Below are 17,658 nucleotides of genomic sequence, written 5' to 3'. Positions count from 1 at the left end.
GAAGATAATAATGGGAACGGTTCTCATTGGGTTTGTATTTTTAATAGTCAAGACAAATATTATTTTGATAGTTTTGGTCTTCCACCACCTGTTGAAGTCATAAAATTCTTACAGAATGGTGTTTATCAAACATTTCAAGTCCAAGAATTAAATTCCAAGTGTTGTGGTCAATTATGTTTATATGTGTTATTTCAACTCAACAAAAACAAAAAAATTTATGATATTATTTTTAATCTAATATAAATGACTTATGTTGGTAAAGATGGTTCTATCTTTGGTGTATCTCAAGAACTGGATATTGATTTATCAAATTATTACACAAAGGCACAGGCTGAACGACATAAATATAATATAACCAAAAATATTAACATGAAAAATGCTTTTAAATTAAAAAATTATCCAAGCCCGACTGACGCGAATGACTTGGTGATATTAAGTGATTTATCACAATATATATCCTTAAATAAAACGGCTGTGTATTCCAAAGAGACAGAAGTGTTGATATTATCTCCAGGTCATACAGAATTCACAGTTCGAATTAAAATAAATTTTTATAAAGAAGGGCGTATCATTTGTATGAGAATAGAACAATGGGGGTATGATATGAATGATTTAGGGTATAATTGGTCATTTAAAATTAACCTCGAAGACCTGGAACAATTAAATCAGTCTCATAAGGAAGAATATTATCCACTTGGTATCGAGAATGAGTTTTGTGGGGCTACGATTAGTAAACAACAAATAAAAGAATTTAATAAGGGTAAATATAATAATGGTTTTGCCCTTGTTTATCTCATGAAAACAGAAAAAACAGGATTATATATAATAAGTAAGGAAATACAAAATGATTTAACTATGGGAAGATGGGGAGGTGTTTCGTGCCATAATATTATTGTAACATATATTTCTAATACATAAATGACAGCAAGAAGGCTTCAAGAAAATTATCATTTCTGTGTCCAAGCATACCTTCAAGAAAAGGGTATTCGGTATTTTAATAAATATGTTCTACAACATAAGAATGAGGTATTTTCAATAAAAGATTGGCACTATGCTGATGTTGATAAACCGACAACTTTAGATTTAATTAGAATGTTAAATAATGAAAAAATTATAAAGTTAAGAAAAGGTAAGGCTCTTTTAGAAATTCAAAAGAAATTTTATTGGTTTCCTGTTGTAAAAAATTATTTTGGATACAGGAATAACAAGAAATCCTGATGAATATATGTATAATATTCTATGGGGTGTAAGCGATTCAAGGATAGTAAGGGATGAGGAAGGAGTTGAAGAAGAGAGGGAAGAGGAGGAAAAGGAGAAGAGAGAGAAGGAGGAGAGGGAGAAGAAAGAGAAGGAGGAAAGAGAGAAGAGAGAGGGAGGAAAGAGAAGAGAGAGAAGGAGGAGAGGGAGAAGAAAGAGAAGGAGGAAAGAGAGAAGAGAGAGGGAGGAAAGAGAGAAGAGAGAGAAGAGAGAGAGGGAGGAAAGAGAGAAGAGAGAGAGAGGGAGGAGAGGGAGGAAAGAGCGAGACTAAATTAATATGAAAATATGGAAACCAGTGAGATTCAAAAAAGATTAAGGGTATTACAGAAAATAACTCAACCCACCGAGGAGGAAAACAAAGAATTGACAAGTCTATTTGCAATATTTTCTACAAGACTATTGTCATCGGCAAGATATTCATTTTAATTCAAGTTTTTCATTTTTTTTTTCTTAAATAAATGGAGGAGAGAGTGAAGGCATTTCTAAGGATTCTTTATGTTTTAAAAATTAAGATTCAAATGTGTATGTTGGAAACTAAAAAGGTTTTTGCACTCTGCAGGAATTTTTCTCATAAATAAATGAGTTATTGTCTCAAATGTAAAAAGAAAACTAACACTAAAAATATTTCATATATTAAAAGTAAAAATAACAGGGTTATACAAAAAGGTATATGTTCGGTGTGTGGTTCAAAAAAAAATCAATTTATCTCCAAACACAAACTCGGAGGAGATATACAAAAGTTTTTATCAGGAAGTAAATTTACAACTACTGGAATACCAGGGGAATTACATCTTCCAGGGTATTCTTTCTGTGGTCCAGGCACAAACTTGGATAAAAGATTAGATGAGGCAGACAATCCTAAATCCTGGAGTAAACCAATCAATGGAGTTGATGAAGTGTGCATGAGACACGATATTGATTATGGGAATACCACAACGTTGGAAGAAAAACATGAAGCCGATAGAGAAATGTTGTATAATTTGTCTCTGATACAAAATCCAACCTTGAGAGAAAAAGTTGATCGGTTCATTGTGAAGAAGATGATCAGTGCTAAAATGAAACTTGGACTTGGAAATTCAAAAAACTTATAGGCTCTAATGATGCCATTAAGACTGAAGAGCAATTAGCTGATGAATTACATAAACCAATATTCACAAAGTTTCAGAGAAGGAAAGTTTATTCCAAGGAAGTTGATTATATCTGGTCTGCTGATTTGATTGAACTCAATAATGATAAGGGGTACAAGTATGCTTTAACCGTTATTGATTTGAGGAGTAGATATGCGTGGGTTGTCCCTTAAAAAAAACAAAACAGGTAATACTCTTATGTTAGCTTTTCAACAGATATTTAATAAAAGTGAGAGAAAACCTAAAAAATTGTGGACTGATGAGGGTAGAGAGTTTTATAACAAGACATTTATGAATTTTCTAAAAAATAACAGTATTACATTATACAGTACCTTTAATGAAGGGAAGGCAGTTGTTGTTGAACGTTTTAATCGTACCTTAAAAGAGAGACTATATAAAAAATTCACACAACTCGGTTCACAACAATGGTCATCTTTTATTCAGGATATTGTGGATAAGTATAATGGCACGATTCACACGTCAACAAATATGAAACCATCAGAAACATTTACAAAATTAAAATATGAAAAAGAGATTAATGTCAGAAAACCTAAGTTCAAAGTTGGTGATATCGTAAGAATATATAGGTGGAAATCGCATTTTGAAAAGGGTTTTACTGAACGATGGACGAAAGAACTTTTTTAAAATTGTTGATGTAATAGATACGGTTCCTTGGACTTATAAAATATATGATTTGGAAGGGGAAGAGATTTTAGGTTCATTTTATTCACAGGAATTACAAAAGACAAAGATAAAGTGAAATTTTTTGACTCCGCCCCTTTTTGACTCCACCCACACAAGCCCCGCCCACACAAACCCCACACAAACCCCACACAAGCTCCACACAAACCCCTCACAAGCTCCAATAAATTGAAATTTTTTGACTCCGCCCCTTTTTGACTGCCCACACACACCCCTCCGACACAAACCCCACACAAACCCCACCACACACAAACCCCACACAAGCTCCACACAAGCTCCACACAAAAACTCCACACAAGCTCCACACACACAAACCCCACACAAGCTCCACCCATATTCATCATATTCACATAATTAGTGATTAGTTAATTAGTTCCCCACACACAACATGTTTATTTAATTAAAAAATTATCCACCCATCCACACAAGCTCCACTCATCCACCCATCCACCCATCTCACCACCCATCCATTTATCCACACAAACCTCATCCACATAAGCCTCATCCACATTCACCCCTCCCACATAAGCTCCACCCACATAAACCCTGCCCACATAAACCCCTCCCACATAAGCCCTGCCTACACAAGCTCCACACAAAAACTCCACACACATAAACCCTGTCCACATAAACCCGTCCCACACAAGCTCCACCCACATAAACCCCTCCCACACAAGCCCCACCCACACACACCCCGCCCACACAAGCCCTCCCACACACACCCCACCCACACAAGCCCCACCGAAGCCCCGCCCACACAAGCCCCGCCCACACAAGCCCCACCCCCTCATCCCCCTGTGCGCCCCCACCTTTGACCCACCACCTCCCTCATCCCACCCCCACCCTTCCCCACACACACACATGGGGAGGAGGGATGGGATGAGGGGTGATGGGTCATTGGGGAGCGCACCTACCCCCTCCCCCACCCTCCCACCCCTCCCTCTCGTTCATGTCTTGATCCTCTTCTTGAAATTCAGAATCAAGTAATTGTAAACAAAACAAATATAATTTATTAATATTGAAAATATTAAATATTCATTTGCGAGAATGTATAATCTTTCCCAGCAATCTTCTTCAGATGTCTTGTGATTTCGAAACTCAGACACCATATTCTGTTTTGAAACAAAAAGTGGATAATAATTAGGTTTTATAAAGATAATTACATGGTAATATGAGTAAGCCTCGTTGACCACTGAATTAACACACCAGGAGCCTGTCATCCTTTCAAGGTCAATAAAATGAATTCCAGTGTACTGACAAAACCGCGTCCAAACTAATGATGCAACCAACATAAGACGACATTCTAAAGAGAGAGTGATATTAATAATAATTCAGAAACATTTACCTCCAGAAAATCATGTGTTGTACAAGATTGCTTCAACAGCTGATGTTGTGTGATAGTGCTGAAAAAAAAAAATAAGTCAAGGGTATAAATGAAGAGACAGACAGAGAGAGATACAAACAGACAGGGAAAACAACACACACACACACACACACACACACACACACACACACACACACACACACACACACACACACACACACACACACACACACACACACACACACGTGTCTCACCATTGGTTTAATTCATTCGAGATCAGAGACCGTGATAAGACTTCGTACCAGTCATTATAAATCATTGACCTCTTCAATAAGAGCAGAGAGAGGTAGGTAGAAAGACAGACAGAGAGAGACACACACACACACACACACACACACCCCCACACACACACCCACCCACACACACACACACACACACACACACACACACACACACACACACACACACACACGTGTCTCACCATTGGTTTAATTCCTTTGAGATCAGAGGACGTGATAAGACTTCGTACCACTCATTATAAATGTCTTTCAATTCTCTTCTAAAATCATTGATCTCTTCAATAAGAGTATTCATTTGATGCACCTCATCGTGATATGTAAACTCAATTTCTTCCAACGACCTGTCAGGAAAAAAAAATATCAGAATTATCATGATTTAATTAATAATCAATTGCTTCATCGTTCAAAGAGAAAACCATACACAAACTTACCAACTCTGTAGTGAGCTGTTGTCTTCATCGGAAGAGAGTGAGTCCATGTCTCAGTTGTAAAAATGAAAATCCCGTCTGGCAGAAACACTTATAAAGCAACGATGAGGAGATTGCTTAATCATTGGGTGTGGACACAGGAAATGGCAGCTTGGAAAATAACTGGGAGATATATTCTCAAATTGTATGAATCATTTACAAAACATACTTAAAATGGTTTTGATTCAAATGTTTTCAGTTCGTGTTCTGAGATAAAATATAAACACGAGACCTTGTCTCACAGAATAGTTCCTATTTTTTCACAGCATGACAGTCCAAAACCACTTCCTCATTCACACAGCACGACCGTGTCAAAAAAACACTTCCTCATTTTCACGGCATGAACTGAAAACATTTGAAACAAAACTTTTTTTATGGCGTGGTTTATACACAAAAATGATTTGCAACTCGGGCGGTGGTCAGATGAGATCATTAAGAGAAGTTTATCATTTCGTAATAGCACAAAAGGGGTATCTTAAAAAATATAAAGATTCAAATGTTTTGTTTTTCAATATTTTAGATGGGGATTATTGTGCAAAGAAAATTAAACTATTGAAGGAACTTGAGAATGAACAAATGTTTATAGGTTCAATGAGTGAGCGAAACAATATGCATCGGTTATTTGATAAAGAGTGTCCCGGGGCTTAGACGTTTCAGATATTTAACAAATCTTTATCTTGTTGTATGGGTTATTTGAATAGAGAGCCCCTAGGTTAAAAGGGGAGACAAATAAATATACCTTGGGATAAAAAGGGGGTTTATTTTTAGGGAAAAAAAGGAATCGCTGAAAATCCCCCATTCATTTACATGGGGAAAAGTGAGCCAGAACCAGTAAATCCACCCTACTCACGGGTAATAATAATAAAAGAAGTATTATATCATCACAGTATGATACAAACAGCAGGTTATTCCACTATGTACTTCACCAGTGACGAGACACTAATGCGAACAACAGTGAATAACTTGACGAGCATGTTGTCAATAAGAATCGCACGATTTCTAAAGCTATACACTGATTTCCTGAGCATCAGGAAAAGACATCACCCGATGACTTACAAAGGTTTGAGAAGCACTATGCCGACAAGTAACGCTCAACAACCAACGGAACCGGCATTGCTATAGCAGGCAATAATTTTGCGCAACGTTAATTGGACAAAATTCCCCAACAACTCTGATTAGTACAAGTTATAACAATAGGATTTAAACAGATGACACTTTCTTCAGAACAAAGGAAAAAAAACTCAATTAAGGAGCATATTTGCTGAGAGAGAGAGAGAGAGAGAGAGAGAGAGAGAGAGAGAGAGAGAGAGAGAGAGAGAGAGAGAGAGAGAGAGAGAGACAGAGACAGAGACAGAGACAGAGACAGAGACAGAGACAGAGACAGAGACAGAGACAGAGACAGACAGACACAGATATTGTCACTTAATGGCAGAGTAATCACGCATGTCTGCTTGCATATATGTATGCATGTCCACTCTCTACCGACTGGTTGGACAGCTGTTCTGACACCCCCCCCCCCCCCCCACAATTGCAACCTGAGAAAAAGAAATCGTACATCTGCCATTTTGGTAAGCCGAAGACTTCTTCGAAGTGTCATATTCATGATCACCATGCCCTCCCTATAAATTTTCCGTTCAGTGTAAAACAACCTAAGCAACTGTTAATAGGATCATAAAATATGGAAAGGTTGGAGACGATCAGCGGCATGGGCCTTGTGAAGGTGATGGTACGTTTTGGGTTCAGGCTGCAGGCCTTAAGATGAAGGCCTCTGGTATCAGCCTATGGACCAGTGCAATTGGAATTATCTGAGCTACATAACCATGATGTGTTATATATACAAATTGGAGAGTTCATAGAACGTGTTACCCCACACAGCGTGTAAGTATATACTTCAATTGAAATAAAAAAGTGATTTTAAAGCTCGTTTTAAAAAAAAAAATCCAGAAGTTTAATGTTATTAAAGTTGTCTTTTACACCACCTTATTCCGAATGTTCAAGTCGTGCAAGATTGGAGGTTCTTGGAAGTAAGAAGAAGGCGATTTGTGTTCCACAGTGTTTCTGCATTGGGATGGGGCAGGAAACATGTGGTGTACAAGATGCATATTCTGCATAAAAACATCAATTCTGGAAGTTTACCAGAGTTGTACCGCCAGTGATGCTGTGTGTATTACACCACCCTATCTAACGCGTCACATGATGCCTGTTGTGTGTCCTTTATGATGTCATATCCATTATGACAGTACCTTTCCTGTTTGAAATGATTTTCAATTTTGTTTGACTGCCAGGCAGGCAGGCAGAGTAAAAAAGATTATCTCACTCCTCTCTGTGCATGTACAGTCAGGATGAATTCAGAGCCAAAGTATGGTAAAATGGCAGTTTGTTTTCAGATTTGTGTTTAAATTAAATTGTTCCTCCATCATAAACTGACATTTGTAGACGGGAGAGACGGACAGACATGAACCAATTACTTAACCTCGCTTTTCACTTTGCTTGCACGGGGTAAGAAGCCGTATGCATGTTTTTACTTCATGGATGTAAACCCGGGTTGTTTTTATTTTCAGGAGCAATCGAAGTAGCAGTCTATTGCCTATACACTGTCCAAATAAAAGGATGTGTCAAGAAGAACGTGTTGCACACTTGGAACAAGATAGTCTGTCGGACGGTTACCGATAATGTGACCAAGGTATGTGTACGTGTCAACATACTTCAATTGATCACCAAACAGGTAAAATCAGGTAATTGCTCAAACCTCACCTGTCTTGACTGAAACACCATACATACCGATTTACCAGTGGTATACACAATATCAAGTTCAGTTGCATTTTGTTCTCATATATCTCTTGGAACATCTGCATGGTGTTCTATCTCACTCTTCCCTCCAGGACTTCAGGCAAGCAGTGCACTACCTCCTCATGTCATCTCCAATTGTAACCTATGATCTTTATTACCCCCATTAACCTTTCTTAACCCAACCCTCTTACTTGCTATTTTCAGAGTTTCATCCCCTCCTCTTTGTCTTCTTTTTCTGTTAGTTCATCCCCTTTCTGGTTGTGGCCAATTTTTGCCCCGATACTCCACTGCCAACTTCACCTTGCTCTTCTATGAGCCTCGTCCTTTTAGTAAAAAAAAAATGCTGGAAAAGGCGCTTTGGGAGTTAGAAACCACCTGAATGGTGAGATCAGTCAGTGGGTCCAAGACAGGTGAAAGTGGCACGAGTTCCTCAAGAGGCTCCATATGCCATCAGGCACAACATTATCGCAAACAAGGCAAGTACAATTTATCACCTCCATAATAGAGCCAATGAATACCATTTTAGAAATTATATCTGTACAACTAATTACCCTGCACCTGCGAAGCGAAAAGTGGGGCTCAGCAATTGGTTCACTTCCGTCTGTCTACAAGCCTGAGTTTATGATCGAGGAACAATTTAATTTCAAAATGTTATATTAGAGAATGAACTTGTAGTTTCGCAGTACGTTGGCTCTGAATTTGTCCCGATCGTGCATGCGCAGAGAGGAGTGAGATAATTTTTTCACTCTGTCTGCTTGTCTCAGTCAAACAAAATTGAAAATCATTCCAAACAGGAAAGTTACCGTTTTTAAGGATGTTATAAAGGACACAAACAACAGGTACGAAGAACGAATGCAGTGTAAAAGAAGCTGCAGCAATGGTGGGAAACTCCCAAAAAAAATTTTCAACATCCTTTGAAATTTTTATTCCACCCTTTTTCACATTCCTTTATGTTTAGTTTCTGTCTGAGTTCCCAACAATTTTGTCAGCGTTTTGACCTGAATATAGGTTTTGATATTCACACTCATTTGACTTAATGGCTCCTTAACCTTCGGTACCTTGAGAACCATTTTTTTTCAAGGAAAGTTTCCCTGTAGTTTGGATTTGTAGGATTGCAGCTGCTCTTTGAAATTCTAAACATCTTATATAAGCCATACTGTTCTCTTCCAAAATATGCACAGTTAATTTTTTGTCTCTTGTATAGCATTCATTGTTCTCATCAACATTGCATTTGCTACAGCATTACTTACCCCCACAGGCTGGAACAGTCGGTACAAACTTTTGGCACTTGTTGCATCCTTGGGGGGATGCACTCATGCATGGGAAATACTTGGAATCCTAGAAACACTTTCGAGGGCAAAGACCTGTGATTATTAAAGGCCAGCACTACAGAAGTTGTCTCGACCGTGGTCCCATTCCGAATCAGTACTGAACCGACGGGCCTTGATAACTCCCATATTTACTTAGTCACTCGCAGGAGACTCGGTTTCCTCCAAAATGAGCCGCTCCCAAAACTATTTCCTGGTGCACCGCCAATTTACACTCAACAAGTAATTCACATGATCTGAGCTGCTTGGCACTTTCAACATTTCATAATTATTTATTTATAGCGGTTTTTTTTTTGGATACCTTGTCAAGGCTCACATGAGAGCTAACACACAACGTACAGCAAGGGGGGCATGAGACAAGAGGGGCGGGAGTGGGAAGGACAAAACAGTGAGGAACAGAGACATTAGATCTGTGGAAGGCAGAGGGATGGGGCAGGAAACATGTGGTGTACAAGATGCATATTACAGGGACTTTCAGGAAGGAAAGCAGGGAATTTGAAGGAGGTGGGTTTGGGGTGGATTAACAGGGGTAGAAAAGATCGAGGTTTTGAATGGGGGAAGATAAGAGGTGGTGGTGAACAGCCGTTTTGAAGGCTTGGAGGGAAGAATGGGATTGAAGAGGGTGTGGGAGTTTATTCCAAAGATGGGGAAAAAGAAGAATGAAAGAGTGAAAGTGAGCAGTGATTCGTGATTTTGGTAGTTTGGTGAGAGGCAGGAGCATCAGCCCAGAGGGGAGAACAGTACTCCATCAGGCTGCAGACTAAAGCTTTGAATGTGGTCAGGAGCTCAGGTGGGCCGAAGAAGGACTTTGCACGACGGAGGATTCCCAGTCGGCGAATGGCTTTGGAGGCTAGGTTGGAAATGTTGCTTTCCCAGAAAAGATCATGGTAGATAGTGAGACCCAGAAGCTTGAATGAAAGGACTTCTTCCAGAGGATTTTTGAGAAAGTGGATGGCAGGGGGAGGGGGAGGGGTTGTAAATGGTCCTCTCGGAGAGACAAAGTGAAAGTCTGAGATTTGTCAAGATTGAAAGACATGTTCCACGCGTTGGACAGTTTGTGATTTTATCCAGATCTGCAGAGAGCAAATAAGCTGTGGCTTGCCGGTCTGAGGGATGTCAGATGGTAAGACAGAGGGTGGAATCATCAGCAAAGAGATGGAGGATTTTCTAGAGTCGGAGAGATCATTGACGAGAACCAGAATGAGAACAGAACCCAGAACGCTGCCTTGAAGAACTCCAGTATGGACAGGAAGAGGGGATGAGAGAACTCCATTTCGGGCCACACATTTGCTGCAACAGGAGAGGAAGTCTGCGAGCCATGAGTGGAGATGGCCTTGGATACCATAGGAAGAGAGTTTGGTGAGCAGGACAGGGTGCCAGACCATGTCAAAAGCACGCGATATGTCTAGGGATATAGCTCTGATTTCATGTCTACCATTGAGGACCTCCATCCATTGTTGGGAGAGCAGAAGCAGCATATCCAGGATAGAGTGACCAGGTCTGAAACCAAATTGATGATTGGAAATCAAGCCATTGGAGAAGAGGAAGGATTTAATTTCTGAAGCGATGATGGTTTCCATAACCTTGCATTCCTGATTGTTTTCAACCTATCAGTGGCCGAAACAATTGCAGTCATCACCTTCACCTGCATCACATTTGTGGTCACACAAGTTGTCTGCACAGAATCTTGTGTAAGTGTGAGTGTCCCAGAAAGTCAAGCATTTTTTTCTTACATTGTAGACAATAGGATGATATCAGAGTGGAATAGACATAGGGTGGCGGTCCTCAAGATATCTTGGACGACGTTGAATACAATTATCGTGCATATCGCTCAAGAAAGTGAGCTGATGATTCTGTCTCTTTGAGGTGCTTTATTTCATCTGGACCTTTTACCTTCAGCTCTTTGGTGATCTCCACATTATGATACATTTTGTTTGTGCCTCTATCCTGGATGCTAGGATTGGAATGAAAAACTAATGTAGTATTCCGGTCTACAAATGAAGCCAGGATAGCCCATTCCAGCCATCTTCCGCGTGTGTGTAATGGCGGGGGCGGGAGGGGGGGCATATTGAGAACGTTTTTTTTGGAGGGGGGTGAGGGAGGAAGAGGAGGCGATGAGGTTGTGAAAATCTCCTCTTCCCCTCCCCCACCCAGTGCATATGTAATCCATAGATTTGTCACACACATGATACAATGCAGAAGCAGCTGCCAAATCAGTGTGTACACAAACACCACTGTGATATAACCATGGACAGCATCAGACAGCTTTAATAAAATGTCACACACCACCCATCATCATACCACCAACTCCAACACAGGGTTGTATCACAACATTTTTTCCTCTCATCAAACACAATAAAATATTGATGGTTGTGAGCCCCCTGGAAAGGGGCAGAGGCAGAATGCTCCCCAAATGAAAGCCATCAATCAAAGACAAGTGAGTGCAAGTTCTCTCCCTTTCTGGAAAAACCTCTGCACGATTTCCCCATTCCACCAATTAAACACCATTGTTGGGCAGAGGGACGGGACCTATAAGTCCTGCACTAGTGAGAGGGAGGGAGCCCTCAAAGCTGAGGGATGAGGGGGGGGGGTGGGGGAAGGAAATAAAAAGAAAAAGAAACACAGGAAAGAGAGCTTTTTGGCTTGGATGTTTTTTCTCTAACACCTCTACAATACTATGCACATACATTTTCCAGACGTTTCTTCATGCACTGAAGTTTTCTGACCGTCTTCTTCACTTTGACATTTTTCCCATGTTACTGACCCTTTCAACTCGTTCTTTCATACCCACCGCAGTATTTTGCACCTCACATGGACATACATGCCGAGCCCGGTGTGCTTTTATCTCAGCCTGGCTGTCACCATGCCACAACGGAGCTGCCCGCCTCGCCTTGCAACACAGGACGATATTCTTGCTAAATGCCACACAGTACATCACGTTCAGCCAGAGAACATCCAGTGCCCCCACATGACCAGGGCGCCAATAGAGTGGAAGGATGAATCCGAGAGGGAATACGTGAGAGGCGAACTCGAATTTCCTGGGGGGAAATTAGCCCAAGTGGTTAATTTTGTAATAGATGATAGGGTGTGACGTGTAACGCAAGTTTGCTCGGCCAATTAATAGCCATCTCAGGCACGGTTCCCCATCTGCTTCACTCATTATCAAAGGTATGGTAAACCGACCCTGTCCACAAATATCTGGCCAGAGGTGAGTGTTGTGGATGGCATCTGTGGTCTTTTTATGGACTCGTTGGGCATCGGAGCTATCCGACCCACGACGGTCCAATAGAAAGAGGAGGCAGAGGAGATGAAGTAGAAAAAATAATCATGTACTATGTCATAAATGAGGCAGAGATGGCAAACAAATGCCCAACGCAGTAGAAATAACACCCATGATGGAAATATTTCATTTAAGACTTCAACTTCTTTAAAATCTTCAACACCACATTCAAAACAACAAACTCGACAAATTTCCAGAAGCAAAGAAAACTGTTAAACGAATACAAAAAGTAAAAAACACAATTGCATTTCTGATTTCAATGGCAGTAATTGCTTTTGGTTTATCACAATAAAAGCTACAAATGTAGATGGAAACAGCCATGATACACAACGATGCAACAGCTGTCTTTAAAATAGCAAACCACTTGACAAGACTTCGACAAAAGCATCAAAAAATTTTTCGAATCGAAAACCGTATCGGTCACTCGATCAAACTGAGAGCTGGCTGAAGCAACACGGTCGCTCGATCAAACGATAGGCCAGTTCACCTGATATGGTCATTCGATCAAACGACGTGCCGGTTCACCTGGCAGCATCGTGAGGTCTTGAAACACCCAATACGTCAACATTTTTACTTAACAATTAACCTTTAGGCACATGTTACGAATGGAATGACAATACTCTTATTACTACACAATGCCCTTTCAAGTACTGTAAATGGACCATTTACCAAGAGTGGACCGGGCTCGCATAGCGAGTGTTTTCTTCAAATAATGGAGCTCGCCCACGTAGGAGAAGTGCTTGGAGGCCTCACACACTGATTAAACCTCCTTGGGCCAGCCTTGCCAAAAGATGTCAAATAAATGTGGAGTCAATTGGATTCCCATCCTGAATGAAGTGTGAACGAGCTTCGAACAGCTGTCGGATAAGCTGCTCCTTCTCCCTTTGGAGCCGCACGATGAGCAGACCCTGTGCAGCCACCTCCTGTCATTATGTTTAGGGATGGGAAGGAACAAGTCAGGAAACACAAGTTAATGGGAAGAGGGAATCTCTGGGCACTGTGTGTGATAGAAGATTGAAAGCGGTAATCAGGTGATGCATTTAAGGTGATGGTAATGGAGGCCAGGTAAGTAAGCTTGTGTCCTGTTAGTACAGTTATCGGTAATAAGCAAAATGCAGCAACCACAGGAGCTTTTTGCAAGAAATTCTCAATAAACTTTCATGTGTAGATTTGTCGTTTAGCTTTAGATTCCACGTGTTAATCAGGCTTGATGATCTGAACCAGCCATGACCGAGATACTTGGATCCAAAGAATGCAGGGTGTTGGTTCAGCTGTGGCAGAAATATGACATTTGAAGATCCATAAGTTCCTGGAAGCATTTTTGGAGAAAAATTGGGAAACACTTAACACAATATGAATATACTGAATCCGATATGAATATACTGTGGGGTCTGCCAGGCTCGATATTTACATATAGATGTTCAAAGTTCGAATTAAAAATAAGATCCAATTGTGTTTTGGATAAACTTGGAAACAATACATTTGATTGCAACTTTATATTAAATGTGTACTTTTCCTGTGATGATAACACGAGTTCCCTTACAAGGAATTTCAACACAGGAGGAAGTCATTAGGCCCACCAAAGCCTGCACTATGGATTGCCAACCTATGGTTGTTTGTCCATGCTCTATCCTTTCAAACGCTGAGTGTCAAGCAAGCAAGCAGCACATACCATGTTTAGGGTCTTTGGCATGTCTCAGCTGGGTTTCGAACCACAGACCTCCCAGATTCAGAGCAGGCACTCCAACCATTACACCACCGAGTCTAGAGTCACCAACTTTAACTAGGTAAGTAAATTTTTATTACTCTTTAGTTAAAGGTTGTATTACTTTATAGTTAGTGTTATGACAGGAAATATGTCATATGTTTTATAATTTTAAAACTGCATTATATTTATTATCATTTAGGTTGATACACTTTTCCTTTGCAGGGTGATTTCCAGAAGATCCAGAAATTTTGAAGCCTAGAAACTCAAGACAAGGTATCCAAATCAAATATATCTGGGAAACTGTTTTATTTCTTTTGCAGACACTACGGGTACTGAATCAATAATAATTTTTCTACATTCAATATAGAAAAATAGGACTGCCTGTCCTGAAGCTCACCTGACTCAGGAGCAACAATCACTCAAACATCTCGCATACACCCTTGGACCGTGAATTTTTTTTTAACGGTGTGAACAAACTTTGGTTCATCAAGGGTGATGATGGTTGTGGTCAAGTTTCATCAAAATTGTGTGTAGTTTCAGAGAAGAGAGCAAGTACCTATTGTTGGGGTCAACCCCCCCCACCCCACCCCAGTTAACTCCTTCAATGAGTGCAGATTTTTATACGCTCGATAAACTTGGGTACATCGCGAGTGATAAAGGTTGTGGTCAAGTTTCATCAAAATTGTGTTTGGAGTTTTGGAGAAGAGAGCAAATACCTATTTTGGGGGTCAAACCCCACCGCATAGACCCTCTTAATGAGTGCAGATTTTGATGCGGTCGATAAAACTTCGTTAGGCATCAGATATGAAGCTTTTGGCCAAGTTTCATCAAAATTGCGTGTTTAGTTCAAGCGATAATGACTGAAGTGTTTATGGACTGACTGGCTCACTCACCTACGGACACGGCTCGATCGCATAAGCTCACCTGACTAAAGTCAAGGTGAGCTAAAAATGTATCCCATATTTAATTTTAAAAGGATGGAGTCCTCAGTCCTGATGATGCCTCAATCTTTGAATGATGCCTCCTTCCTCTTTAATGAAGGCGTCATTAAAGAGGATGGAGGCTTCACTTTACTCACCAAACAATGGACGGAGCACTCAATGTCAGACATGAGATCAGGGCCGTCTCTCTGGACATATCTTGTGCTTTTGATAGTCTGGTATCGTGCCTTACTCTCCAAACTCTCTGCCTATGGCATCCAAGGTCAACTCTTCATATGGCTTACTGACTTCCTCCACTCTCATAGCCAATGTGTGGCTCTCAACAAAGTCCTTTCATCACCTCTACTTGTCAAGGCTGGAGTGCCCCAAGGCAGTGTTCTGCACCCAGTCCTATTCCTGTTCTTCATCAATGATCTCTCTGACTTTCTGGAAGAAAAAATTATCCTCTTTACCACCTGCTGATGACTCCACCCTCTGCCGTGACATCCCTCATCCTTCAGACAAGCAGGCTGCAGACTCTTCTCTCTCTTCAGATCTTGGAAAAAAAAAATCATAAGCTGGTCAAACACTTGGAATATGTCTTTCAATCCAGACAAATCTCACACTCTCACATCTCTCTCCAAAAGGAACATCTGGCAAACCATCCTAACTACTTTCTCAACAATCCTGTTGAGGAAGATTAGTCATTCAAACTCCAGGGTCTCATTATCAGCCATGATCTTTCTTGGGCAAACCACATTTCAAAGTTGGCCTCCAAAGCCAACCACCAACTGGGCATCCTTCGTCGTACAATGTCCTTCCTTGGCACACCTGAACTCCTATCCACCTACAAGGCTTTCATCCACAGTTTGATGGAGTACTGCTCTCTCCTTTGGGATGACTCCCCTGCCTCACATCGTGCTCGGCTTAACACCGTGGAAACTAAGGTTTTTAAGATCATTGGAATCTCCCACGACGAAGCCGAGTCCATGGGCCTACCACGTCACGATCACAGATAGATAGGTGGTCTCTGTCTTCTCCTTTCTGGTCTTGCACCATCTGCAGGTCTTTGCAGGGTATACATGATCCACCATCAACCCCTTCTTGAGAAACTACCTAAATACAGGAACACTGCTCACCGACTCATTTGTTCATCCTTTTCCTGCCTGTGGAGTCAGCTTCAACATCCTCTGCAATCTCATTCTTCCAAATAGGTCTTCAAGGCAGCTGTTCACCACCATCTCAGATCGACCCAATCCAAAACCATGATCTTTTATACCCTTGTTAACCACCCCACCTCAATCCATCCTCCTTTGAAATTTCCAGTTTTCCCTCCTAAGTTTCCTTCTGTATCCATCTTGTCCACGCCATGCATCCTTTCCTGCCCCCCATTCCTCCCCACACCCGTTGTTTGACCGCCTTCCTCTGTCTTGACATTTGGTTCTGCTGTTGGTGTTTTTCGCACTCTCTCTCTCTGCCATTCCTTTTGATCTGTTGCATCCTCATCCATTCATTGTACTAGTGCGAGCTCTTCTACAAGCCTGGACTGTGCATACAAAAAAAAGAAAAAAAAGGAGAAAAAAAGAAAAAAAAAATAACATATTTCCTTTGTCCATTGCTTTTGAAACAAGTCAACAAGGGATGGGCACACTAAAAGTCAACTGATGAGGAAAAAGCTGAAAGACACTACAAATCGACTTGGTCTTCACCAGCAGGACCCATTGAAGTGGCACAATCACTTGAAGCTACAACAGCAAAGAAAAGATAACAAGAAAACAAAGGGTAAGTGGAACTTTGGGGCACAAGTACAGCAACTGGTATCATACAATACAAACCCAGTCTAAAACTCGAGTTCATTGAACACGCGATACCCCACGCAGTACAACTCCAGTTTTACTTCAGAAGTACTTATAAAATGAACGGCTCAGGAAGCAACAGGACAAAAAGGTCGAACTAAGTGATTTTTGTGAAAAGCATTTACTTGGTGCAACGTGAATAAGCACAAATTTAATGTTTTAAGGAGAGTGGGGAGATTGGGACATAAGGAACAGAAGAGGGAGTGAGTGGGATGGGGGTTGGGATGAGTGCCTCGAGAGTGGGGGAGAGGAGTCGAGTGTGGAGGGAGAGGAGGGAGTGGGGAGCCAGTGGAGAGACAGTGGTGTGCGTGTGTGTGTGTGTGTGTGTGTGTGTGTGTGTGTGTGTGTGTGTGTGTGTGTGTGTGTGTGTGTGTGTGTGCGTGTGTGTGTGTGTGTGTGCACACACAAAATTATGATAACAGATCGTGGGTACTGGAGGTCAGCCCAGGAAGCGCTGCTGATTGATGACCTGAGCGTCCCAAACTGATAAAGATGGTACTGGCTCTGCCATACTTATGGCATGGTTGGTGGTGCAAAGGCAAATGGTGTGTGTTATGTTGGTATATGGGAAGGACTGAGGCAGAGAAAAAGGAATTCAGA

At 41.0% G+C, this 17,658-nt stretch overlaps 1 protein-coding gene and 1 long non-coding RNA gene across 5 annotated transcripts in view; both read right to left on the bottom strand.

Annotated features, from left to right (window-relative positions):
• Window positions 1-4,027: 4,027 nt before the first annotated feature.
• Window positions 4,028-6,397, bottom strand: LOC147035467 (uncharacterized). The gene is made up of 3 exons (XR_015062563.1): window positions 5,141-6,397; window positions 4,892-5,050; window positions 4,028-4,489 (listed from the first exon to the last, which is right to left on the bottom strand). It is a non-coding gene; the product is annotated as an uncharacterized LOC147035467 (long non-coding RNA).
• Window positions 6,398-11,544: 5,147 nt separating this feature from the next.
• Window positions 11,545-17,658, bottom strand: part of SAPCD2 (suppressor APC domain containing 2) — a 51,189-nt gene continuing 45,075 nt past the window's right edge. For 2 of the 4 annotated variants that reach the window (XM_085899012.1, XM_085898993.1), the window contains one exon: window positions 11,545-13,845. In XM_085899012.1, the coding sequence (XP_085755138.1) occupies window positions 13,669-13,845 (177 nt within the window). In that variant the 3' untranslated portion in view covers window positions 11,545-13,668. Of the gene's footprint in view, window positions 13,884-17,658 lie in introns of all 4 variants that reach the window. The other 2 variants (XM_085899005.1, XM_085898999.1) reach the window with 2 other exon arrangements.

Source organism: Eptatretus burgeri, chromosome 1, assembly GCF_056783735.1.
Source record: "Eptatretus burgeri isolate ZD-2024b chromosome 1, Ebu_testis_v1, whole genome shotgun sequence".
Classification (NCBI taxonomy): domain Eukaryota; kingdom Metazoa; phylum Chordata; class Myxini; order Myxiniformes; family Myxinidae; genus Eptatretus; species Eptatretus burgeri.
The sequence above is the reverse complement of the archived record's forward strand: the minus strand, read 5'-3'. Positions and strand labels throughout refer to the sequence as shown.